This window comes from Euleptes europaea, chromosome 21, assembly GCF_029931775.1.
Source record: "Euleptes europaea isolate rEulEur1 chromosome 21, rEulEur1.hap1, whole genome shotgun sequence".
NCBI lineage: Eukaryota > Metazoa > Chordata > Lepidosauria > Squamata > Sphaerodactylidae > Euleptes > Euleptes europaea.
The window spans coordinates 11,697,049-11,724,308 of record NC_079332.1 but is presented as its reverse complement, the minus strand read 5'-3'; the positions used below and the strand labels follow the sequence as shown (position 1 = coordinate 11,724,308).

The window sequence follows — 27,260 nt, the reverse complement described above, 5'->3', positions numbered from 1 at the left end:
CCTGATCTGCCTAAGTTCACCAAATCAGCATTGCTGTCAGATGACCATCTACCATCTGCTCAAAAACCGCCAAAGAAGGAGAGCCCGCCACCTTCCGAGGAACAGCCCAGGAGATATTAAAAGAGATCACGCGGCTCTGGGTAAAAAAGGTGAAGGACCTGGAAGCACAGGTTGTGTTTTCGGCAGCTCTTCCTGTCGAAAGCCGTGGCTTAGGAAGGGAAAGAAGAATACTGCAAGGAATACCACAAACTTCAGCTCCCCTGCTTTGAATATTCTGAGCTGCTATATTAGGAGGAAATCCTTGCAAAGCCTCAGATTCTCATGTTCCCATCAACAACAACAAAAACTTTGCTCAACTGGTGAAAGCAACACCATCCATCTAATGTTTTAAAAATCCAGTGACCGTAAAGTAGCACACATGGTTAAAATGAGGGAGAGAGAAAGAGACTAGAGTCTCCCAGATCCTAACCTTTACACCACACTGGCTCACTTTTAGCCTCTCTGCCCTCTATGATTGCCAACCTCCAGGTGGGGCCTGGAGATCTCCCATAATTACAATGGATTTCCAGGTAGGGTTGCCAACATCCAGGTAGTGGCTGGAAATCTCCTGGGATTACAACTGATCTCCAGCTGACAGGGATCAGTTCACCTAGAGAAAATGGCTGCTTTGGAAAGTGGACTCTATGGCATTCCCCCCCTTGAAGTCCCTCCCCTGCTCAAACCCCACCCTTCTCAGGCTCCACCCCCACAATCTCCAGGTATTTTCCAAGCTAAAGATGTTCACAGGTAGTTTGCCATCGCCTGCCTCCACATCAAGACCCTGTTATTCCTTGAAGGCCTCCATTCCAAATCCATGCCAGGGCCAACCCAACTTGGCTTCCAAGATCTGACGATATCGGGCTAGCCTGGGCTATACTCAATGAGAAAGTGTCAGAAGCCAGCATGGCGTAGTGGTTAAGTGCGGTGCTTTGGAGCGGTGAACTCTGATCTGAAGAAACGGGTTAGATTCCCCACCCCTCCACATGGGCAGCGGAGGCTAATCTGGTGAACTGGATTTGTTCCCCCACTCCTACACATGAAGCCAGCTGGGTGACCTTAGGCTAGTCACAGCTCTCTCAGCCCCACCTACCTCACAGGGTGTCTGTTGTAGGGTGTCTGTGGTAATATCTTTTTATTCAGTCTGTATTTATTCCATCTGCTCACCTTAATGAAGTTTGTGTTTTGTGTTACACTTTAGAGGCGCCTTAGGGTAAATCAGGATGATAGTAATATGATTTTATAGGGCTATTTTAAAATGTTTTAAAGTTTTTATTGATCCAATGGGATATTTATTTTTGTAAGCCGCTCTGAGCCCGGTTTTGGCCGGGGAGAGCTGGATAATACGTGGAAATAATAAATAAATAAAATAAAGAAGTGACTGTAAGCCGATTTGATTCTTCCTTAAGTGGTAGAGAAAGTCAGCATATAAAAACCTCCTCCTCCTCCTCTTCCTCCAGACAAGCCTCCTGGAAAAATGAGCATTTCCCCGGTGTCCAGAAACCCAGCGGCTTCTCTGGATGAATCACTTCCCCGGCAAGGCGGGATGACGTCACCTTCTCGCCAGCTCCCCTGCCACCACTAAAGACGGGCACTGCTGCTGTTCAGCAGATGATGCCTTACGGCTTCTGCATCGCCCAGATGGGAAACTTCAACGCCTGCTGCTAATCCAGGGGGTCCCCGATTCTTTCAGCTCCTCGCCCCCCTCATAAAAAAACCCACTGTTAGACAAGAAAAGGGATCTACGGGGAGATATATTTAAACTGAAAGCCCAGCAGCTGTCTGCGTTTGGCGGGGCCCGGGCACATGTTTTTTTTTTAAATACCATCAGCAGTTTCTCCTCCTTGCATCTGTAATAAATGTTATTTATCACTCAACTGGCCTGTTCCGCTTCCCCTGCCTGAAAGGGACCCATCAAAACAGCTAATGTAGGGCAATAAAAACGTACGGCTATAAAATCACACCGTGGTAGAACATGGAAACACTCGGGCAGCCTTGCAAAGAAGAAGAGTTGGTTTTTATATGCCGACTTTCTCTTACCACCTAAGGCAGAATCAAACCAGCTTACAATCACCTCCCCTTCCCCTCCCCACAACAGACACCCTGTGAGGGAGGGTGGGGCTGAGAGAGCTGCAACTAGCCCAAGGTCACCCAGCTGGCTTCGTGTGTAGGAGTGGGGAATCAAACCCGGTTCTCCAGATCAGAGTCCATCCCTCTAAACCACCGCTCTTCACCACTACATCATGCTGGCTCTCTAAAGAAAAAAAAAGAAATTACCTGCCTGAACAACACAGTTTTTCATTGCCTATGAAAGAAGCGTGTGTGTGTGTGATTCTGTTTGGGCTTTTTTCCCTTATCTATGCTTACTTTCACCATGTTTTTAACGTAGGGTGAATACAGATGACATAAGAACATAAGAAAGGCCCTGCTGGATCAGACCAAGGCCCATCAAGTCCAGCAGTCTGTTCACACAGTGGCCAACCAAGTGCCTCTTGGAAGCCACTAACAAGACGAGTGCAGCAGCACCATCCTGCCTGTGTTCCACCGCACTCAAAATAATAGGCATGCTCCTCTGATACTAGAGAGAATAGGTATGCAGCATGACTAATATCCATTCTAACTAACAGCCATGAATACCCCTCTCCTCCATGCATATGTCCACTCCCCTCTTAAAGCCCTCCAAGCTGGCAGCCATCACCACATCCTGGGGCAGGGAGTTCCACAACTGAACTATGCCTTGTGTGAAGAAAGACTTCCTTTTAACTGTTTTGAATCTTTCACCATGACCATTTATTAAGTGCTCACGCGCCCTACTGCGCATGTGCAACGTTGTTCTCACAAGTGGTGGTGAGAACTTCGTCGATCCCCGGCTTTCTCGGGGTTTTGCTGAGCTGCAGAGGGGGGAAAAATGCTCCCACTTGTCTCAAAAGTTACCAAGGATGAGGCCAATTTTCCGGTCCCCAGCTATTTTTATTCCTGTGGGGAATACCCAGAAGGAATACTCAGAACAAAGCTGAGCTCTGAAGGAGGACAGTTCTAGCAACTCCTGCTAACATTTTAATCCTTCTTCAGAACTCCGCTCCCTTCTCAGAGTCGCTAAGGAATTAAATCTCCGAGGACGGACGTCGACTCGGTGCGATTTTGTCTCTTCCGAGCGCTGAACACGAAGCACCCCACAGTGCACAGCCTGCAGTCTTCACGCTACTCCGCCGCTGAAGAATATTTCAGCAGGACATCAGAAATAAGGAAGACGGTATGTTTTGAAAGTGTCTCTTCAAACGGAAAGAGCGGGGCATGCTGTTTCCTTTTAAGCTGGTGCGGATCGCGGTATCGCAGAGTGAAAGGCTACACCGTACAGTAGGAGAAAATTGATTTTTGCGATGCTCAACTGGGGGCGGGGGCTAGGAGCCCCGTGGCACAGAGTGGTAAGCTGCATTACTGCAGTCAAAGAGCTCTGCTCACAACCTGAGTTTGATTCCGACGGAAGTCGGTTTCAGGCAGCTGGCTCAAGGTTGACTCGGCCTTCCATCCTTCTGAGGTCGGTAAAATGAGTACCCGGCTTGCTGGGGGTAAAGTGTAGATGACTGGGGAAGGCGATGGCAAACCACCCCGTGACCAGAGTCTGCCTAGTAAAGTTGGGATGTGGCGTCACCTCATGGGTCAGTAATGACCCTGTGCTTGCACAGGGGACTACCTTTACCTTTTTTTAACTGGGGTTGTGGTGGAAAGGGGGCTTGGACAACAATCCTTGATATGAGAGAAGCACTAACAACTGGGACCTTATGAAATATTTTCTCCAAATGTTTAGAAAGGCAATACTTAGGTGGAAGAAAGCGCCATCAAGTTGCAGCCGACTTACGGAGGCCCCGTATGGCTTTCCAGGCAAGAGACAAACAGAGATGGTTTGCCATTGCCTGCCTCTGTGTAGCAACCCTGGATTTCCTTGGGAGTTTCTCATCCAAGTACTAACCAGGGCAGGCCCGACTTCGCTTCTGAGATCTGACAAGATCAGGCTAGCCTTAGGGGCAATACTTAGGGGGACACCATGGGAAGTCATCTTGAGGCTCATCTGTATTCAGCCAATGTGCATACAAACTGACTTTCCAGCACATCAGTTGCTCCTGTATTACCTTCTCTTCAAACGTTACATTTTTTTAAAAAAAATGTGCACCTATAAATCCTGACCTGGATAGCCCAGGCTAGCCTGATCTCGTCAGATCTCAGAAGCTAAGCAGGGTCGGCCATGGTTAGTATTTGGATGGGAAACCTCCAAGGAACACCAGGGAAGAGGAAGGCAACGGCAAGCCACCTCTGAACGTCTCTTGCATTGAAAACCCCACGAAGGGTCTCCATAAGTCAGTTGTGACTTGACGGCACACACACACACACATATAAATGCAACGGCAATCTTATGTTGTGAGGTTCCCACACACCACACGAGTGGTACCCCGTACCAATTTTATCCGTGCAACAGTTGTGTGAGGCTGAGCCACTGTTATTGGCCCAAGGCCAACCTGTGATCTTCAGGTCCATCTCTGCTGTGACTAGGGTTGCCAACCTCCAGGTACTAGCAGATCACCAGCTATTACAACTCATCTCCAGCCGATAGAGATCAGTTCCCCTGGAGAAAATGGCCGTTTTGGCAACTGGACTCTATGGCATTGAAGTCCCTCCCCTCTCTAAACCCTGCCCTCCTCATGCTCCACCCCAAAAATCTCCAAGTATTTCCCAACCCAGAGCTGGCAGCCCTAGCTGGGACCGCCATATTGCACGAACAAAGATGTGCTTGTGAAAACACACGTCGTTTCCTTTGTGCTGTTTCTCAGTGCAGGATTTAGATTTCTGTTCCCTCCTCCTTCGTCGCGCAGTCCCGGACTCAGATACGCCTTCGGAGGCACGCCCACCATTCACCATTCCTGCAGTGGCCGTGCTATATCCCCTCACAAGTTTCCCCTTGTTTTGTTTTGTTGTCCTTCAGAACAAAGGACCGACAGATCGGCCACGGCCGCAGCCAGCTGTGTACAGCCAAGGAAGGGAACAAGGGCCCGTACACGAGGTCAGGAGGAGGCGGCGAGAAGCCCACGAATGCCAGAGATTCTTTGCCGGGCCAGGCAGCGTGAAAGATGGTTGTGTGTTCCCCCGGCGGAGAGCCCACCGACAACCACCACCATTTGCCCAGCTGTACCACTTCCAGCTCTCTTTGTTAGCAACAACATTATTGTCCAAGCTGTCCTCGGAAGGGAAGATTAAAACCCAGGAGTGAAAGCGGGCTCGTTTTACGCAGGTGGTTCGTCGTCAACAAGAAGGGCAGTGCATATGCGAACAGGATGCAATTCGGCAAGGATAAGTGCCGAGTTCTACATCTGGGTAACATTTGGGTACATTTGGGGCCTAACACAGGTGGGGTCAAAATAGCTAAAGCGGGGGCTCCTACGTGAGGGGCGTCTGCTGAGGAAGGAGGAAAGATGGAAAGCTCACGAGACGCAGGGAAGGCAGAGGCTGGAATGTTGTGTTCCCTTTTCCGCGCTTATCATTTATCTACGGAAAAACCACCGTCATTAAACACGACAAGGGAAATCGTTCCCTTATCTAAAACACACGATATCCACAGGCGGCAGCAATAAAGCCTTTGGGTGCCCTGAATGGCTCGCGGGATTAAACAGATTGTTGCCCTGAACGGCTTGCAGAATTAAACGGGTTGTTGCCCTGAACGGCTCGCAGAATTAAACGTGCTGTTTCAGAATCTACAACGAGAGAATCTTTTCCTGTACTGACCCTGGATGCTTTTTAAGGTCTCCCAGTGGGGTTGCCAGCCTCCAGGTGGGACCTGGAGATCTCCTGGAAGTACAACTAGTTTCCGGACAACATCGATCAGTTCCCCTGGAGGAAATGGCTGCTTTGGAGGGTGGACTCTATGGCACTATATCCTGCTCCTGCTGAGATCCCTCCCCTCCCTAAACCTCACCCTCCTCAAGCTCCACCCCCAAAATCTCCAGGAATTCACCAACCTGGAGTTGGTAGCTGTACTAGAGGGTGGGTTTTGTGTTTGTTTGTTTGTTTGGTGCCTGCTTTCTTTGTTGTTTGTCATGCACAGGACATCAGAGAAATATAGCCTCAAAACATGCACACGTGATCACACCAACATGCTAAAAACAAATTAAAAATTACACTCAGACGCCCGCCCCCCCCCCACTGTACCCCCTCCTCCTTGTCACAAAGGGCTTTGGGGTAAGATTCCAACCACTTGAGTCAAGAGAGGTGGGGAGCAAATTTTGGCACTGTGCAACATTGCATCCGTTGTTCCCACAAACACACCATTTTGCAAAAGCTCGCAAGCAGCCTCCTTGTCTGATCATCTGCGGCGATAAGAATGAATCTCCAGGCAACATAATTTTCAAAAACGCTGGTTATTTCATTTCCGGCAAATGAGGGGCCCTTTACAGCTAGGCTTGCCAACTCCAAGCTGGGAAATTCCTGGAGATTTGGGGGTGGAGTTTAGGGACGGAGGGGTTTGGGGAGGGGAGGGACCTCATTGGGTATAAGGCCATAGGGGCCACTATTCAAAACAGCCATTTTCTGTAGGACTCGTACATTATACAGATTTATTTGCAGGAGGTGTTTGAGATGACAATAGGGATGAGCTGGAAAACGTCCACGAACAGACAACTGTAACAAAATTTGTCTATTTGTTCTGGCTAATGCAGTAAAAATAAATTCATTCATTCATTCAAATTTGTTTATTAAAAAGACTGTACTCATGTACATTCCCCCGTGAACTTTGAAATCATCAGGAGAGGTTCTTTCTTCTAAGTTCAGGTGAGTGGGGCGGGGAGCGACAAAGAACACGGTCTTTTCGGCAGCGGCCCCTCCCCTTGCTGAACTCCTTCACCCTACAGAAGCCCGCTAGGCCCACGCCTTGGGCACATCACGCTCTGCCAGCAGCCTAACCTATCTCAATGGGGTTGTTGTGAGGATAGAAAGGGCACTCAGGTCACTGGAAGGAGGACGGGGCAGAAATTTTTTGAACAAAAATGAAATAAAAGTCTGAAGGGAGTCACAGAAAGAACAAGGCGCTGTTTATCCCGTTGGGAGTGATTTCCTGATAGTATTCACCTACGGCACAATGAGATCTCTGATCTGTTATTCCCCTTATTCTAATTGTTCTCCCATTATCTGATAAAGGACTGAATGCAGTCTGTATGTACGTCGCTGATATGCACACAGCATTTAAATGCCACATGGAAAAGAAATAAAAAAGACAACTCGGAGCAGGTTCCCAGCTCGCGCCAGCAAGGAGATCTACGGCTAGTGTTTCTCAGCAGTTAAAACTGCTGCCACCGTCAGAATTAAAAACACAGCGAAGACACTTTCTCAGAAGGTGTTTTTCTCTGACTCATTATAAAATAATCTATAACTTCGCACTCAGCTCATTTTTGAACTGATATTTTTAAGGCGCGCTCAGCAACACGAAAGGACCGACACAGCGCCGGCAAAAGGCAACCGTCCACAGAAAACCGCTGCGAACAGCAAAAAGAAAACAACACACACAAAAAAAAGTTTTACAAAGGAGGGCGATCGCCTGATAAACGAAGTCCTACAGTGCAATCTTAAGCAGGCGTGCTCAGAAGTAGCCGCCGCTATGCTCAAAGGGACTTCCTCTTGTGCAAATGTGTCAGTTGATTAATAATTGCATGAATTTTAATTGATCAAATCTACACATGCACAGACAGGAACGTGAAAAGTGTATTTTTCTTGATTTTACACAACAGGGTGTATCCAAGAGCCAGCGTGGTGTGGTGGTTAAGAGCGGCGGACTCTAATCTGGAGAGCCGGATTCCATGCCCCACTCCTCCACATGAAGCCAGCTGGGTGACCCTGAGCCAGTCACAGCTCTCTCCAAACTCTCTCAACCCCACCTATGTACATATGTGTTGTGAAGTCACAACAGATTTATGGGGACCCCAGAGAGGGGCTTTCAATGCAAGTGAGAAGCAGAGGTGGCTTGCCGTTGCCTGCCTCTTCCTCGGAGGTCTCCTATCCACGTAGTGACCCTGCTTAGCTGCCGAGATCTGACAAGATCAGGCTATACCATGCCCTCCCAAGTCACAAACACACATTGCTTTTTTTTCCTTCTTAGGCTGCAAGAGCTAGCGCAATGAAATTTCTGGTTTCGAATTTCTCAGAAACCTTGATACTATCCCACTAAGCCTCAATCAGGATACCGGTTTCCTCCCACATGTCAGAAGTGAACTTAGCTTAGCAAGTCCATGTGTTAGTTGTTACTGCGGCTGTGTGGTTATCTTGTTTATGTAAGAACTCCAGCCCAGAAATTTCACTGCCTGAGGGGTTCCATCATCTCCGGCCCACATCGCTGACAATATTCTCTTCACGCCCGTGCGTCTGTGCGCATACGAAGACCTGAAAACCCATTTTGGCCACCCTAGCCTAGAAAAGCGTACGTGATACAGAGGCAGGCAATTGCCGGCACACATCCCGAACCTCTAGAACCATCCGCTGGCTCCAACACAAGCCTTTGGAGCGCTGGTGGTGCCAAAGGGGCTTCACCTGTCTCGCAACGCGTCCAGCCAACTTTCATCTTATTCCTTGCTTTGTTTCCCAACACCACAACATCTTCATGAGCGCATGTTCTTTCTCTTCCATCGCTCACCCCACGTCGGCACTAACGGATCTGTCCATCGCCAAGAGGCCACAAGTCTTTACAGTTGTCTCATTTTTCTCTCAGTACTCCCTAACATCCTGCGTCCTTTTGCTGGCTCCCGCAAATTTAATCTTAGTTGCTGGAAACGTGGGCCATTTAAGCATGGCTGTTTCCTTGCAGTCACCCTGCCGACTTTGCTTTGATCATGCATGCATTTTCCAACCGTCAGAGGCCCCCTCACTCTCCCCCCCACCCCCAGTGTTTCCGCGTGTTTTGCCAGTGTTTTTTCTGAATTTGTGTTTAGCCAGCATCCAGAAAAAGCGGTGGGAAACACGCAGAAAGAGCGATGGTCGGGAAATGCGTGCACAATCGAAGCAAAGCCTGGAAGAAGTCCGCAGGGTGACTGCGAGGAAACAGCCATGCATAAATGGCCATGGTGCCCCCTACCCCCAAAAGAAAACACCAGTTGGGGGTTGCCCTGGGGGATGCTGCTGTTCCCGTCGGGTCGAACGGGAAACGAGAATTTGTGACAGGTGTCCTACACAAAGCTCCTGAGCCTCCGTTTTTGACGCGGCCCCCAGATAAGCGCTGTCTCTTGCTCTCCCCCTGACAATTGGCCCCCGTCTTCCTACCAAGTTGTCCCTTCAGATCTCCTTAGGCATCTCTGCTTTGGCACCTCAATCCTGCTCGGAGATATCTCATTCCCACAGCTCCCGCTGAGGTCTTGCTGTCAGTCAAGCGAGCGCAGGTTTCCTTCAGCGCTTGCAAACATTTGACAGTCTATCCCCAAAGGTTTTTACAGCCACAAAACAAAACGGGGAGAGGAAAAAAAAGAGTTTCACCAAATAAATAAAACTTATTTTAAAGCCAGGAAAACAAACCATGCCCAGAACCTTTCCTTTATCCCTTAGAAGTTCCTTGATCCATTGATCTTGAGCAGAATAAATCTAATGTTTGAGGGATATAAGGACTGAAACAAATCTTGCCACTGACAATGTAGCCTTGGGATCCCTGTCACTTAGTAAAAAAGGCATTATGTCAGAGATAGAGGCATTGGATTTATATGTTAAAAGGGGAGAGATATAACGTGATCAAAGTTTCTTGTAAAAGCGGCATTCCAAGAGGGCATGAGCTAATGAATCGATAGAGCCAGAAGAGCAAGGACAGGTCCTGTCTGGGTATGGCATATTCAAAATCCTGCCCTGCATAACCATAGAGGGGTTAGCATTCAGTCTAGCTAAACAGAAGGCTCTAGAAAGACGAGTTGTCAGATAGTAAGTATAAGCGGGCAAACCGTGTGGTGGTGGTATTCCGAAAAACTGAGATGAATATGCCCAGAACCAGCAAGAAGGGTGCATTCTTCTTTTTCTCTCTCTCTCTTTTATGCAGCTACTCAACAACAAAAAAATGATTAGACTAGGAAAGAAATGCTCCTGAATCTGGAAGATGGAATTAAATTGCCCAACAAGCACCTAGAAATGAATGTTGATGTCTCTATTAGTGGGAGAAAATGCTCCATAGGAACTGGCAATCTACCATCCCTTCAGGGGATTCAAAGCCGAAAAGATGTACCAGGAAAGGAGGGCATTCACTTTGAGAAGGCAGATGGAAGTGGGGGGAAACGGCGAGAAGCTGTTCTTGCCTAAACGCAAGCATGCTGTCGCCTTGACTACAGGCCACGCGTTCACTGGGAGAAAACTACACCATGGAGCAGGCAAACCCATCCTCTTATATTTGAGATTGGTCTTCCATGTGAAAAGGGATTCCACATGGCAGCTGAGAAAAGGGGTTCCGCACAGATAGTTGCCATTGGTTTGATTCCCCTTCTCTTTTAAGGGGGCAGAGCATGTGATCGAGATATTCACACACGTGACTGGGTTGGGATAGCCCTGGGGAGGGTGGGGTTTGGGGAGGGGCTAGGGTTGCCAACCTCCTGGGGGGGGTACTAACAAAAACAAAGCAACCCAGGCAAATTCAATAGTGTGCAGGGTTTCATTAGAATTAAACAACCATACTACTAGGATAATATAATGCCAAAAACATAAATCTAACAACACAGTCACATGTGACACAATAGTACAAATGTTTCCATATGCATCCACTTAGGGCATGTCACCACAGCAGTAATTCAGTTCCATACAGTGTCAGGTAAGTATCCAGTTATTGGACATATCAAAAGTACATGTCCTCCTGGAGGTGGCCGGAGATCTCCTGGGACCACAACTAATCTCCAGGCGACAGAGACCAGTTTCCCTGGACACTCTGGAAGGTGGGTTCTATGGCATTCTAACCCCACTGAAGTCCCTCCCCTGCCCAAACACCATACTCCTCAGTCTCCGCCCCCCAAATAGCCAGGAATTTCTCAACCCGGAGCTGGCAACCCGAGGAGGGGCCTCAGTGGGGTCTAATACCATAGAGTCTACCCTCCGAAGGTGCACGTTCCTCCAGGGGAACTGATCTCTGTAGTCTGGAGATCAGTTGAAATTCTGGGAGAACTCCAGGCCCCACCTGGAAACTGGCAACCTTAGTCCCTGAGTGGCCCCAACATTATTGATTCAAAATGTAAATATCACTCTAGCTGAACAGGAGCTTTCAACAATGAACACGAAACTTCTTTACACAGAAAAATTCATCACAGTTCTTTCCCCCACTACCTGCAGAGTAAGGCTCTTGCTTCTCAATGTAAATGAATTCTTTTCTTTCATACTTGGCTTGGATCCACTGTTCTCGTAGCAGCCTGCAAAACAAAACAAAACCAACAATAAAATAAAAGAGAGTGGTAGTGTGGGGGGTAATAATCAGACGTATGATCCAGAATCTGCCAAGAACTGTTAGTATTCCATAAAAAGCAGGCATCTTCCAAAAATAAGTTAGGGCCAGGCTGGAATCCTGGTTTGGTTTCTCTTTCCTCTCTTAGCAGCCTGGACTAAAATAAATCAGATTCCTTCCCTGAAGACACAATCAGATCTAACGAGATCCGGCTAGCCTGGGCCATCCAGGTCAGGGCAGAGATGAATAGAGGCAGTTAGCCATTGCCTGCCTCTGCATAGCAACCCTGAACTTCCTTAGTGGTCTCCCATCCAACTACTAACCAGGACTGACCCTGCTTTGCTCATGAGATCTGATGAGATCCGGCTAGCCTGGGTTATCCAGGTCAGGTTTCCAAAGCAGGATCTCGCCCCTTTTTGAAGCTGTCAACTACCCTGTTCCACCAGCAGAGGCTTTCTAGACAGATGCTTGTGAGAGACTGCCTGTCTAAACCAGGGTAGCTTATTTAGGCCCTGACCACCACACAGGGGCTGAGTTTTACGCAGTGCATTTCCCGCCCTGTCTGTGCTTCCCTCTTCGGCTCACCACAGGCTTCCTGAAAAAGCCCTTTTATGAGAGCTCCTCCAGCCCCCCCCCCCATGACAACATATGTTAACGTATATAAATTTAACTCCTCGGCTTCCTTTCACGCACCCTTATAGCACGGCAATGGTGGATTTATTTAGCCTTGCGTGCTTGTGCTGAGCCAGAGGGCTGTGTCTAATCTGTCTGGTTAAAAACAGCGCTGGTTTTAAGGTTTGCGGATCCATGAGCCTGGATGGCCCAGACTAGCCCGATCTCACCAGATCTCAGAGGCTAAGCAGGGTCAGCCCTGGTTGGTACTGGGATGGGAGACTGCCAAGGAAGTCCAGGTTCGTGATGCAGTGGCAGGCAATGGCCAACCACCTCTGAACGTCCCTGGCATTGAAAATCTTACAGGGCCGCTGTAAGTCGGTTGACACTACTTTTCGTGCTTGCCACGTTTGCTCATCCCAGTTCTTTGGAATACCACCACCACGTGGTTTGCCTGCTTATACTTATTATTTGACAATTCCTCGTCTTTCTAGAGCCTTCTGTTTAGCTAGACTGAATGCTAACCCCTCTGTGGTTACGCAGGGAAGGATTTTGAATATGCCATACCCAGACAGGACCTGTCCTTGCTCTTCTGGCTCTATCGATTCATTAGCTCATGCCCTCTTGGAATGCCGCTTTTACGAGAAACTTCGATCACATTATATCTCTCCCCTTTTAACATATAAATCTAATGCCTCTGTGTCTGACATAATGCCTTTTTCACTAAGTGACAGGGATCCCAAGGCTACATTGTCAGTGGCAAGATTTGTTTCAGTCCTTATATCCCTCAAACATTAGATATATGCTGCTCAAGATCAATGGATCAAGGCGCTTCTAAGGGATAGGTAAGTCGGTTGACAGCAAAAAAAAAAAAACCCAAACAAGATCCACAAGGCACTACTCTGACAAGTGCCGAGTTCCATATTGACAGGTCTTTTGGTCTGTGCGATTAAGAGGTTTGGTAGGGTTCCAGATATTCTCAGTCATCGTTTGGGGACAAACAGATGCCGGGAGATCTCCAGACAGAGCCAAGGGAAGGCAAAGACGGCTGCTGCTGCCACAGCCTGTGAAGGTACACATGGCTGGGACTGAATTCATAAGAGAAAGAGGGGGCGATCTTACGTCCCTAAGGTAATAGTCAAGCCGTCTGCTTTGCAAAAGGCAGAAGGATCACCTTTTCTCTGGCCTAGGTGTCTAATTCAGGCTGAGCAAATGGATTCTATTTTAATGTGCAGAAGACGCATGGTGACCGCAACCATGGGGTGTTCAAGGCAAGAGATGAGCAGATGTGGTTTGTCTTGCCTTCCTCTGCATAGCGACCCCAGTCTTCCTCAGTGGTCTTCCATGTAAGTACTGACCATGGCCGACCTTGCTTAGCTTCTGAGATCTGATGAGCTCGGCCCAAACTGGGTTTGGGCTGCTAGACAAAGGACTACTTAAAGACAACAAATACATAATAAAACTGCCCTGCTAGATTTGACCACATGTGGCGGTGAGTTCCGCAGGTTAATGCCCCATATCAGGCAAATGGGAGTGAGCAGCCATCTTGCTCATGGGGAGGGATCTGCCTGACGTTCTCTTGCGATTCTAAATGGGGGGAGAAGGAGGGGAAAGAAGTTAATAGCTTTGTCTTGGTTTGCACAGAAGAAAGTGGCCGAAATGCAAGAGGGAAGAAAGGAAGAAGGCATTCAAGGACTCAGATGGGGAGGGGCTGTGGCTCGGAAGTAGAGCATCTGCTTGGCATGCAGAAGGTCCCAGGTTCAATCCCCAGCATCTCCAGTTAAAGGGTCTAGGCATGTAGGTGATGTGAAAGACCCCTGCCTGAGACCCTGGAGAGCCGCTGCCAGTTCTGAGTAGACAATACTGACTTTGATGGACCAAGGGTCTGATTCAGTATAAGGCAGCTTCATGTGTTCAAAAATTTCATGGGCCCAGATTGTCTATTCTGTCCAGAAGGTACATCAGAGAGAGGCAGAATGACTGCGGGACACCACGACGGCACAAGTTGGTGTCTAAGAAATGAATTTTTGGCTTGACCTGCTGCGAAATTAGCCCTGCGGGCATCTCCCCACCCCCCGGAGCCTAAATAATGTTCTAGTCCTCTGGCCTCATCAGACGCAGCCCAGCCAAGGATGGCAAACGTGTGACTCAGCCACGCAGAATTGGGACACCGCTTGGCCCGCCTGCCTTCTCTTGTACCGTCCATCAAGCAGAAGGGAAGGAGGGTTAAGAAACCCCTTCGCAAAGAAAAAAATTCAGAGCAGAACCCGCCAGCCACAACCAAAGCCCCCATCCCTCCCCAGCGCAAGGGTCAGCCTGCCTCAGCTGGACATCGTCCCACGCCTTTGCTCTCCTTTCTGTCCCAAGAAATGCTAAGTAGGGTAAGAGGAACATGAATTACGTTCTGTCCGGAGGTTTCCCAGAAGCCACAAATAGCCTGTTGGTTCCAGGCCAACACCGAGAAAGGAATGTTTGCAAGACTTTCCACTCGGGAGACTGCAGAAATTAAAAAAAGCACAGGCCATCTGAATGGCGAGGCCTGAAAGGGTGTTTTAGGAAGTCCAACTAGATGGGCAGCCTCATGCTCAAACCAGCTGTTACACCTTACCGCAACAGTTCTCCGTTGCGCTGTATGTTTTTGCGTGAGAAGGAAGCAAGAAAACCCTCTCAGCACTCCAAAGCCATACGGAGCAACTGAGCATTGTTAAGAAGAGATACCCCATTCTTCTCTGTGACAGCACACTGGGGCATCGTTAAATTGGGGCATGGTTAAATTGTGGGACTCCCTGCCCCAGGATGTGGTGATGGCTGCCAACTTGGAAGGCTTGAAGAGGGGAGTGGACATGTTCATGGAGGAGAGGGCTATCCATGGCTACTAGTCAAAATGGATACTAGTCATGATGCATACCGATTCTCTCCACGATCAGAGGAGCATACCTGTTATATTAGGTGATGTGGAACACAGGCAGGATAATGCTGCTGCAGTTATCTGGTTTGTGGGCTTCCTAGAGGCACCTGGTTGGCCACTGTGTGAACAGACTTCTGGACTTGATGGGCCTTGGTCTGATCCAGTATGGCCTTTCTTATATTTTTACGTGGGATGGGCCCGCATGTCCCAACCAGCATACGAGGCAACAACCGCTCTGTGAAGTAGGTCAAGCTGAAATTTGCTGATTGACAACGAGCAAGTTTCCATTGCAAGAGTGGGGATTTGAACTTGGGTATCTCAGATCCTAGCCAAGCACTACACTGTACTGGTTCTCCTCTAAGCATCCTATGATGGAGGCAGCTGTTTCTAAATACATGTTCCCTACAGACACCAATGTAATGCTTCTTGGGTTCTTCGTATCTGTTAACTTTAGGGAAGGACGTGGGCACCAGGAAACACATCAGTGGATGCCATGACACCCACAGGCACCACGTTGGGGATCACTTCAATAATGTGTGAAGGCACTACCTAAATGCCAAGTCTTGTAATGTTTTCAAATTCAACCAGGAATTGAAATTTTAAGACGTGGAATAAAAGAAGATCAGAATGAGCAAGTTCAAAACTGAACCTTTTTTTTATACAAACTAAGCCCCAACAAAGCTGGGAAGGAAAGGGAAGCCGAACCAGGGGTTTCTCCTGTCACAATCCAAGCACTCAGAAGTGAGCGACTCCAAAGCCCCACCGTACTCTCACATTTCTGAGGCATAGAAGAACCAAGAAGAAAGAAGAACCAAGGTTTTCAGGGCCTTTTCTGTTAAGTCAAGCCCCACGGTGAAATTAAAAATGTAACATGAACAAGCAAGAAAAAAATATTATGAAGCTGCAGCTGCAGACAAGCTGTTTATAACAGGGGAATTAAAAATATATATATATTATTATTCAGGGTACTTACTGACAGTCCGAAGAAGTTGGCTTGTAATAAAACGGTGGGATTTCGGCTTCGTATTTTGCTTTCGCAGCATTGTTTCCAGTGGAAGCCATAAACTGCAAAAAGAAAAAAAAGAGGCTTTTAAAAAAATGAAGATTTGAATGTACCCTGTTTTATTTATTAATTACACACTTAGCACTATTTTTAACAAAAAATTAGCTCTCAGAGCAGCTTCGGTAATTGTTACTTGACAGTAACAAGGGGTTACTTGACAATTACAGGATCCATTCAAAGGGGGCCGTCCTGTGGAAAGGGCCTGGGGCAGTCGCTAGGGTTGCCAACTTTGGGTTGAGAAATTCCTAGTGATATGAGGGGTGGAGACTGGGGAGGGCAGGGTTTGGGGAAGGGCAGGATATAATGCCACAGAGTCCACCCTCCAAAGCGGCCATTGTCTCCCGGGGAACTGATCTCTGTCGTCGGGAGATCAGCTGTCATCCCCGGAGATCTCTGGGCCCCACCTGGAGGTTGGCAACAGTAGGACAGCCACCCATGCACTCATTCCTATGCAACCTACCACCCCCTTCAATGTGAACCGCCATTGCTAGATGTGCAAGAATTCTCACACGTGTACGGTGAAGCAGCCGCACACCGTCACCCTTCCATTGTGTCTGCGCGAAAACATGACATTTTAACCGATATCCATGTTAATTGTTAACTCTGCGGTAAACCGTTAGCCGTTCCCCTCGAGCGGTGCCATAGGGAAAGCGGATTGGGGGGGGGAACTGAGCGTTTTCGCAAAGCACCGTCAAAAAACCTTTCTTTTCCAGTCAGCCTTTGAACAGTCTGGCTCGAGCAGATATTTTCCAGACATCTTCAGAGATTCAGACTGATGCAATAATATCATTATTATGAGACGACCGTTGCCGTTCTATTTTATTCTGAGCTGTTTTGAGGGTGAATTCTTCAGCGTTCTGCTGCTTTTGAGCTCCTAGCGTATTTTTAATCTTCTACATTTCGTTGCTTCTGAGGTCATTCATCCTATCGATTGCACTGAATTCCACGGTGCGAGAAAGACAAACTATAAATGAAATGAAATAAACATCCACCTGGTTCTAGTATTTATTTGTTGGGCAGCTGATTGTAATTTTTAGACATTTGCTTATCACACGTTTATCCTCCTCTCCACCCAAGGATGGCACGCATGTGTTGTTGTTTTTTTGCCTCTCCTCCATTTTATCCTTACGACAACCCTGTAAGGTAGGCTGAGGGAGAATGACTAGCCCAAGGTCAACGACAATTGCCAGGGCTCTCCCTTCCTCCATGTCTTTGCCACAACGACCCTGTGAGGTAAGCTAGGGCTGAAAGAGAGAACGGCTGGCCCAAAGTCACCCAGTGGGTCTCCTCAGGCCTAGCCCAACATTTTAACCGTTACCACTTACTGCCCCTCACAAAAAAATACTGTTTGTAGCATAAGCAGGAACACACACCCTTTCTATGTACAATTTCTCCCCCCCCCCAAAAAAAAAACCAGGAAGGTGAGAACCACCTTAGGTGGTTAGGTGTGAGGAAAGGTGAGGAAAATGTCTGAGGCCGCAGCTGCCTGAGGCAGGAGGGAGAAATCTCTGTGCAAAATGGCCACCGTTCTCCTCCAAGGCACCCCTCCTGAGGCCCGCAGCAAAGGAATGGGGTGATAATGAGGCGGTACAGCCCTGAGGTGGCCGGAAGGAGACACTTTTAAGGTCCTGCGGACCGGTAATTCCTTGTAAGCCGAAAACCAGCACACCACAGAAAAGCTGAGGACAGAAACTTTTATTTATTGGCATTATCGGTAGTCCGCCTTTCTCACCGGGGCTCAGGGCGGATTACGGGCTGCTTTTAATTTGCTTTTTTTTTAAAAAAAATGGTCTTCCATGCAACCACGTGATTTTCCCCATCTCCACCACGGCCTGAAGTGCTCAAATCACCTCGCAAAACAAAAGTCTGCCTAGAAAACGTCGGGATGTGACATCACCCCATGGGTCAGGAATGCTTGCACAGGGGACCTTTACCTTACCTAACTCAAAAAGAACTGCTAAAATGTCAAATGCAAATTGAAAAAGGAAGCGCCACATAAATTGTATAAATATGATTGTTTATGTTTTATGTTTGTGTATCGAAATAAAAAATTTAAAATAAAAAAAGAATCAAGAGGGTTTAGAGTAGGGTTGCCAGGTCCCTTTGCAACCGGTGGGGGGGGGGGGGGGTTGGGGGGCGGAGCCTGAGGAGGGCGGGGTTTGGGGAGGGACTTAAATCTCAGAGTCCAATTGCCAAAGCGGCCATTTTCTCCAGGTGAACTGATCTCTATAGGCTGGAGATCAGCTGTAACAGCAGGAGATCTCCAGGCGGTTGGCAACCCTAGTGCAGAGCCATGTGGAAGGCGTCAGGGGACCCAATATCCTCGTGTCTTTGGGGCATGCTGAACCACGGGACCGTTCCGCTTGTGCAGACGGCAAGAGAACTCCAACTATGACACAGAACAGACAAGGACGCTCGGCTGTTATTAGATCACTGCCCACCGAGAAGACCTATCAAAATGTTTTGTCCCTGCCGTCATACCCAGGGGAAATCTGGAAGGCTGCAAGAAGAGGCAGAATTACATCTCTCGTCCCCGTCATCAGTTCAAGCAGCCTGTGCCTTAACGGTAAGACGCTGACAAGAACAGAAGACAAATTCGTAGCCGGCACCACAACTGCCAAAAGCAGAGATCCTCGGAGCCCACGGAAACGTGAAGGGCACATCTCGACCTCGGTTAAGGGGCGAGGAAGGACAGAGCCGAGTCACGTATGCAGCGTTTCATCCGAACTAAGAGCGTACCTCAACTTGAGCATTGTCCCATTCATCCAAACGGACGGATTTCACCTTGCTGACTTGGGGGATGTTGCGGTGGATGCCCGAGCAATTTAAGCAGATAAATACGCCCAACGTCTGAGATGCCCAATCTGGATCTGCAAGACAAAATTAAAATAAAAATTCTTTGCAGTTTCACAACATAAAACTATAAGCCAGGAAATGGGATGTAAGAAAAGATTGGGGTTTATATAGTGGTTACAGCAAAAAAAAAATCTTAAAAACAACCCTATAAGGGGGCAATACCATCGTATAGCTGAGTCTGAAAAACAGCAGCTTGGCTAAGGGCCTAATGACACTCTACAAAGGCCTTGGATTGTGTCTGGTTCACCACAAGAGTGTTTAGAAAAATGCAAGTTAGGGTTGCCAACCTCCAGGTGGTGGCTGGAGATCTCCCACTATTACAACTGATCTCCAGGCAACAGAGATCAGTTCCCCTGGAGAAAATGGCTGCTTTGGCATTTGGACTCTATGGCATTATGCCCCGCTGAAGTCCCTCCCCAAACCATGCCCTCCTCAGGCTCTACCCTCCAAATCTCCAGGTTATTTCCCAACCCGGAGCTGGCAACCCTAATAATAGCACATGACACCAGCAGAGAGATCATGGATGGCAGGAACCGTCAAGGGCCTTAAACGCAGCACCTTTGGGGGAAATCTTGGCTGTGTAAAAAAGTTCCTTGTAAAAGATCAAGTAGTTTTGTTTCCAAGTGGACCAGCGAGTGAATGAAATTTTACCGGCCGCTGTTCATTTATGCATGTGGTTCGGCTGTTTTTTTAACGCCGCTTCCCTGCCAAAGACAGTCAGACAGACACAATCTCGAGCCCCTCAATGTTTCCCCAAGTTCAAGACCCCAATTCTGCAGCGACCGATTATGAAAAGGAGCCATGCAGCTACGCCGCTTCTGGTTAATGAAAATCCTTACCCTTCTGCCCACGGGGTTCGCACACGGCTCAAGGCGGAGAAGATAATTAATCCGTACTGTACAACCCAAGTATTATCCCAAGAAAATACCAAAACGCTGAAGAGAGAGGTGTCACCACAGAGGTGATTAAAACACAATGCACACCTAAACAAGGTGAAATCTCACGGCCATACACAAATCTTAATATTGCTCACAAAATACCATGAAAACCCCATGTTGCTGGATTAGGCATCACCCAAATACCCGCTTTGGACAATAATATCATATCATTACAAATCAAAAATGTCACATTGCTTTTAAGGAAGACGGAGTTGTCCCAACAGCAAGGAACTTTGGACTGGTGACGTCTAATTCTTGATAACTGCACCCAAGATTACTTGGCGGCTGAATGTTCGGACTGACTCTACTAAGAAACATAACCTTGGGATGGGGGGCAGGGAGGATTTCAAGGAGCCCCAGAAGTGAGGGGGCTAGATGGGGGGGGAGATCACCCAAAGGATCTGAAAATAAAACGGCCCATTTTATAATTATATAAAGCTGACGGGCAGCAGATTCAGGACAGACCCCAAAAAAAAAAAAATCTTTACACAACAAGTTATTAAGATATGGAGTTTGCTTGTCAGAGGACGTAGTGATGGCCACAGGCGTAGATGGCTTTAAAAGGGGATTAGACAGATTCACGGAGGAGGGATCTATCAGTGGCTACCAGCCATGGTGACTAAAAGGACCCTCCACATTCAGAGGCAGTCAACCTCTGAACACCAGTGCCGGGAGGAAGCATCAGGGGAAGGCCTTGGCCTCTTGAGCCCCATTGCTGGCCCTACAAGGAACCTGGTTGGCCACTGTGTGAGACAGGATACTGAACTAGATGGAGCCTCACTGGTCTAATCCAGCAGGGCGCTTCTTATGTTCTGATCAAGGGAAGGCCTTGGCATCTATGCCCTGTTTGTGGGCCCTCCAGAGGAACTGGTTGGCCCCTGTGTTTGACAGGATGACTAGATCTGATCCACCAGGGCTCTTCTGATGTTCTTATAAGGTGAAGGCCTCGGCCTCTACACATGAACACATGAAGCTGCCTTCTACTGAATCAGACCCTCGGTCCATCGAAGTCAGTATTGTCTATTCATACCAGCAGCGGCTCTCCAGGGTCTCCGACAGAGGTCTATTCACATCACCTACTCGCCCAGTCCCTTTAACTGGAGGTGCCGGGGATTGAACCTGGGACCTTCTCCATCGCCAGGCAGATGCTCTACCACTGAGCCACAGCCCTTCCTTCTATGCCCTGATGTTGGCCCTCCAGAGGAATTGGTTGGCTGTTGAGTGAGAGAGGATGCTGGACTAGATGGACCACTGGTCTGATCCAGCAGGGCTCTTCTGATGCTCTTAAGGCGTTTTTTCTAAGGCCCTCCCCACACATATCTGCATCCGGACCTGAGCAAATACGCTATCGGCAGTGTTTCTCCCTGCGATGGCTTGTTCAAGCACACATGCTATCACTGGATGGCAAGTCATGCGGCACGTGGTGTGAACCCATCTCGTGGTGCCATCCTAAGCTGAGTTATACCCTTCTGAGCCCATCGACTTTAGTGGATGTAGAAAATAGGGATGCCCACATCCAGGTGGGAACCTGGGATTCCCCCGGAATTACAGCTCATCTCCAGACTACAGAGATCAGTTTCCCTGGAGAAAATGGATGCTTGGGAGGGTGGGCTCTATGGCATTGTACCCCATGGAGGTCAAATCAAATTAAAAATATTAATATGGTCGACTGACCAACCACGTGCCAACGCATCAACATTTCCAGACTCAATAGTTTTGCACCGCAGAATCACAGACCGACCGTACAAATGTGCAAGATCAATAAAAACAACCCCAACCCCATGGAGGTCTATCCTCCCCACTTTCCACCCCAAATTGTTCGGGAGTTCCCCAACCTGAATCTGGCAACTTCACACACTCACTCACTCACACACACACACCATCCCCTACCAGTGACTGGGGGGACCTGGCAGCCCTAAGTAGAAGGGTGTAACTCCTGGATTCCAACCTAAAAGACACAACTTCTTCACGCAACCACGAAACAAGGATTAATAATCCATTAATGTGCTGTTTCCTCTGTAAGAATTCAAGGCAGCCGAGGCTACTGGGACTCCGTCGCAAGACTTCTGTTAAAATGGGGAAATATTTTGACAGACCGCTCACATCGACTGAGTCGATCCCTTCCTTCCTTCCCCTCCCCACAAGAATTTATTCTCCTAATGTTTGCTGATAAGAGCTCGAGAAGTGTGTCTCTAGGCTTCTTTTCATCCCTCATAATCCATAACGTCATGAAAGCCAACAAGGATTTCGAACCCCATCTGGTCCTTAGGCGCTGGGGAGACCATCTCGAGCCAGAAACTTTGGAACAATTGCGGGATTTCAGATGCGCATCGAAGGAATGTGTTCCCCGCAAAGCCGTTCTGTTTTGCAAACTGACTGGGCGTTTGCTAAAACAACATCTGCTATTATTCTGAGGTCACGCGAAGCCCCTAAAAATGTAACATGTGAACAAGACAAGCAGATGGACATCGGCCCAGATCTGTGTTTGGGGAGGGGCTGTGGCTCAGTGGTAGAGCATCTGCTTTGCATGCAGAAGGTCTTGGGGGGGGGGGTTCAATCCCCGGCATCTCCAGTTCCAAAGGATCAAGTACTAGTTGATGAGCAAGACCTTTGCCTGAGACCATGGAGAGCTGCTGCCAATCAGCATAGACAAGAGTGAGCCCGACAGACCAATGATCCGACTCAAAGGGAGCTTAATGTGTTCATGTGTGATCTGCCGCAACATGGAGTTCAGACTAGATGGGACCCAGAGTGGGACTTCTGTAGATCTCCCCACAAAAACAAAGAAGGTTCTTAACCTTACAACCAGACCTCACTGTTTAGTAACATGCCAACAGGACAAGAACAAGACTGTTCAGTGCCAATCTCAGCATGAATACACACAATAGTCCTCTGAAGTGCACCCGTGCCCCACAGAAGGGCAATTTCATCTCTCACTCTTTCACTGATTTGCAGCTCTGAACCACTGTTCCTCACACTTAAAAAAAAAAAAAACCTGGCTTAAAATCAAAGGCACACTTACACCAGATCAACTTGAGACCCTCAGGTCTCTGTTCTCCTGGTTACACCTTGGCTGGAAGGAGACTGGCCCTGAGCAATCACTCATGCAGAGACACAACAGCAGAGGCAATTGCTCTGAAAAGGGCAACGCCACTGCATCTCTACTTTGGAAGTCGTCCAGTCACACCCGATGCAGAAACACATTAAAAATCACCCGCTCCTAGCAGAGGCTGTTTAGAAAGAGGCAAGGTTAGGACATGGACTCGTACAGAGATGCACTGACACTCCTCTCGGTGTGTAGGTTTTGGGGGACCCCACACCCCCTTCTGTGGGGCACGGGTGCACTTCAGAGGACTAGTGTGTATTCATGCTGAGATTGGCACTGAACAGTCTTGTTCTTGTCCTGTTGGCATGTTACTTTAAGTATGCAATCACACAATTTTCTCATGGGATTTCTCTCGCAGCTCACTGTTTAGGAATTATGGCATGCATCAGAAAGACCACAGGCGACGCAAGGTTACAAAGTCACCAGAATCAAGCTTCACAAGTCTGGTTAATACAATTACCCCACAATATCAGCCAGCAGTCAGGAAACATGCAGGTGGAGAAGACGTGAGACGAAGGGAAGGCTGGATTTTAGCCCAGGCTTACACGGGAACACTTTATTAAAGAATGGGACACATGCGCAGGAGCAAACCTGCTCTCAGGTTCACACATCGCTCCGATTCTGCCCCCAAAATGCTTGACCGCCAAACGCATGAACTGCCCCAACAGGAAATGCGCTGAGGTGGTGTGAGAAGAATGGGATGTTCTCGCTCACACCCAAAATGGTGAGTTCACGCAAACTGTCCATAACTCACTTTGCAGCAAACACGAGCATGCGAACCAACCTCTGGGAGCTGCAACCTCGAGATTCCAGAGTCCAGAAGAGGGGCCCTACTCTCCTCCCTTTTCTATTCAATGGCACAAATCAATAAATCTTTGCTTCTACGCAGGGCTATCAAGAGGGGAAGTACTGGGGGGCAAAACATGGCGACCGGCAATCCCTGTAAAATTATCATCATATAATGTTTAGGTTGGGTTTGAGTGGGCTCAGAGGGAAACTTGGCGATGAATCTCCCAGATCCTTTCTGCGCTTTTCTCCGGCACAAGAAGCCTTCTCCTGGTGCAAGAGGTGTGAAGAAGGATCCTTACACCAGAGAAAGCGCTGGCAGAACAAATCCACAGCCATCACCACATCCTGGGGCAGGGAGTTCCACAACTGAACGACGCGTTGTGTGAAGAAAGACTTCCAGCCACTCATGGTGTCTGTGCATGCAGAGAGGTCATGTTTTTTAAAATTGCATGAAAACGGGGGTGGGGGGAGCGGGATCGGCTGGGGGACAGCCGTTTGCGCAAGCTGAGGAGGAGAAACCAGGCAATGAGGCAGAGCAAAAGGGGAGAAATCCTGGGGGGGGGGGTGTCAGAGGGCAGGGATGAGATCCCCCCCCTCCTCCTCCTCCATGGGTGTCCTCCAGAGTCCGCCTCCTGTACAATGGTTATGAGCAATCAGCATCATGCAGACAAGGAATGTTCTTAGCTGCACTGGGGTGGGGGAGAAAAAACCCAGCCAAGGTGAAGGGTGAAGTCCACCACACCGTGCGCCAATCAGAGGCTGAGCTGCCAACGCCCGTCCCTCCGAACCCTTTGTTGATTTTTCTCTTTAAAATCTCTTTCCTACAGAAGGAAAGCAGAAAACAACCCCTCCGCCCCTTTCAGGAGGTCGGGCAACGTAAGCGTTCTGCAGGGCCCTCGCTCCAAAGTCGGGCACCCGGTTGGCACCCACATGGTCTCGATCCACGGGACCTCGAGCCGGGAAGGGCCCGTCTCTGACAACCTCTGCCAGTCAGAGCAGACAATAGCTCGGTCTAGAAAGCACATGCAGATGGGTCCCCTATGTTTCCCTCCACCTCTCTCCTTGGGGAGGGGCCGTGGCTCAGTGGCAGAACATTTGCTTGGCATGCAAAAGGGTCCCAGGTTCAATCCCCAGCATCTCCAGTTAAAGGGACCAGGCAAGCAGGCGATGGGAAAGACCCCTGCCTGAGACCCCGGAGAGCCGCTGCTGGTCTGAGTAGACAATACTGACTTTGATGGACCGAGGGTCTGGTTCAGTAGAAGGCAGCTTCATGTGTTCATGTGCTGTCCACATGTGTTCATGTCCTCCCTAGCCCACCGGCTGGGATCCCCCATTAACCCGCTTTCCTCCCTAAAGGATCTGACCATATGCACTGCAGTTCCAGCCAACACATCGAGTTGCAAACTCGCTTTGGCGATGACATCAGCATCTACTACTCCGCCAGAGAATTATCGCGGAAGGGCGGGAGCCGGAGCCATCTCATCCCCCCCCCCCCCACACACACACACCTTCCTGGCAACACTGGGTATTTTCCTCTCGCACCTAGGATGCCAACTTTTCTTTTTCTCTTTTTAACTCTCTTTTGCACCGTCACCAGTCGCTCCATTGGGCCTGCCGATTTCCCCAGGCCAGGGTCCGTGCCCTGGCCCGCCGGCGACCTGAAAGAGGTCCCTGTTGGCTTTGGGTGGTGGGAGTCACGGACGCTGGCCCATCCCTCCCAATGCTGCTCCAGGGATGGAGCTGGAGACCTTCTCCCAAGCCGGCCAGCCAGAGCTTCAATTCGTGGGGATGGAAGCCCCCCACCCATAATTCGTATCCACATATGATACCCACCCACTCCAAAGATATATCCCTTCCCCTCCTCCCCTCTGATTGTTTTAGAGAGAGGGTCCCTCGTCCCCAGGGGAGTTCCAGGGGTCCCTCTCTCAGCCGCCAGCCCAAACCACCAACCCCGGCATCCTTCTGCCCTCCTCCGGCTTCCTCTTTCTGCCTTACAATTTTGCAATAGTAAGGAGGGGGGGGGAGGATGGAGAAACGGTGGGGGGGCAGGGCATCGCATCCAGCCACCACCCTAAAAGAGGAGGCACGGCAACCATCCATCCCAGCCTTGGGGAAGGGGGCCCTCCTGAGCCCGGGGAACTATTGGGGGGGGGGAGGAAAGTTGGGTGTAGGGATGAGTGCAGATGCGGGGCCGCGCACGACACCAAAGCCTTACACCCCAATAAGGTGGGGGGGATCGGACCCCCCCCCCAAAAAAATCCCTCTTACCTGGAGCCTCGCAGTCTGCACACGCCTCGTTGCCCTCCTTCCGGAGCAATTCCAGCAAAGCCTTCTTGCCCTTCTCTTTCGCCATGGGGGCTGTTTGTTGCAAAGTGGGGGTGGGTGGGGGAGCGGGGTGGGGAGAGAGAAGAAAAGCTTGCAATTGCCTTCTTTCCTTTTAATGTTTCAGTGTCTTCATTCGGGGGTGGGGGCTTCAACCTACAAGCTGGGGGGGGGACAGAAAAGGCAAGGTGGGAGGGGGGCTGCTTTTTGGAGAACCCACCCCTTTGCCTGCACCCTCCCGATCCCCGGGGCTGCTAGGGGCAGCGGGGAGGGTGGGGTCGCCGGGATCCCCCTCTTTGCAGAAGCATCCCTCCTTCCCCCCGGGTGCCGGCGGCGGCGGCGGGCAGCCCGCTCATTGCTGCCTTTAATAATAAGGAGGCGAGAATCAACCCCGCTCGGCCGTCCCCGCTTCCCCGCCTCCGCGGTGCGCGGCCTGGCCCCGCGGCGACCCCTGGCGGCCGCCGACGGGCCCGGCAGGGCAGCCGGGTGCGGTGCTGGGGAAGAGAGGCTTTGCGCTCTCTGTATGCCCTGCTTGCCCTGAAGGCCCCTTGATGGAAGTGGGACCCCACCCCCCTTAAACATTAGACCAAAGCTTCTTAAACTGTGGGTCGCGACCAGGGCTGCCAACCTCCAGGCACTCTGGTAAGAAATCACCGATACTATGAAAGTAGATTCAGCAGGAGAATTACACAACTTTATAATTCACAGTGGGTAGCCGTGTTAAGTCTGTTTGCAGTAGTCAAAAAAGGGCAAGAGTCCAGTAGCACCTTAAAGACTAACAAAAATATTTTCTGGTAGGGTATGAGCTTTCTGAAGAAGGGAGCTGTGGCTCACGAAAGCTCATACCCTACCAGAAAATATTTTTGTTAGTCTTTAAGGTGCTACTGGACTCTTGCCCTTTTTGACTACAACTTTACAAGGTTGACAATGAGGAAATTCACAGTGGGTAGCCGCGTTAGTCTGTCTGCAGTAGTAGAAAAGGGCAAGAGTCCAGCAGCACCTTAAAGACTAACAAAAATATTTTCTGGTAGGGTATGAGCTTTCGTGAGCCACAGCTCACTTCTACAGATACCAAATCTGAAGAAGTGAGCTATGGCTCACGAAAGCTCATACCCTACCAGAAAATATTTTTGTGAGTCTTTAAGGTGCTGCTGGACTCTTGCCCTTTTCTACTAATGAGGAAATTGAAATTGTTCAAGACT

General features: G+C 49.2%; 1 protein-coding gene across 1 annotated transcript in view; it reads right to left on the bottom strand.

Annotated features, from left to right (window-relative positions):
* Positions 1–26,089, bottom strand: part of ADAP1 (ArfGAP with dual PH domains 1) — a 45,159-nt gene extending 19,070 nt beyond the window's left edge. The window contains exons 1-4 of the mRNA XM_056866371.1: positions 26,005–26,089; positions 18,787–18,917; positions 15,958–16,049; positions 11,350–11,432 (exon numbers count right to left, since the gene is read on the bottom strand). Of these exons, the coding sequence (XP_056722349.1) occupies positions 11,350–11,432; positions 15,958–16,049; positions 18,787–18,917; positions 26,005–26,089 (391 nt within the window). The remainder of the gene's footprint in view (positions 1–11,349; positions 11,433–15,957; positions 16,050–18,786; positions 18,918–26,004) is intronic.
* Positions 26,090–27,260: the final 1,171 nt, after the last annotated feature.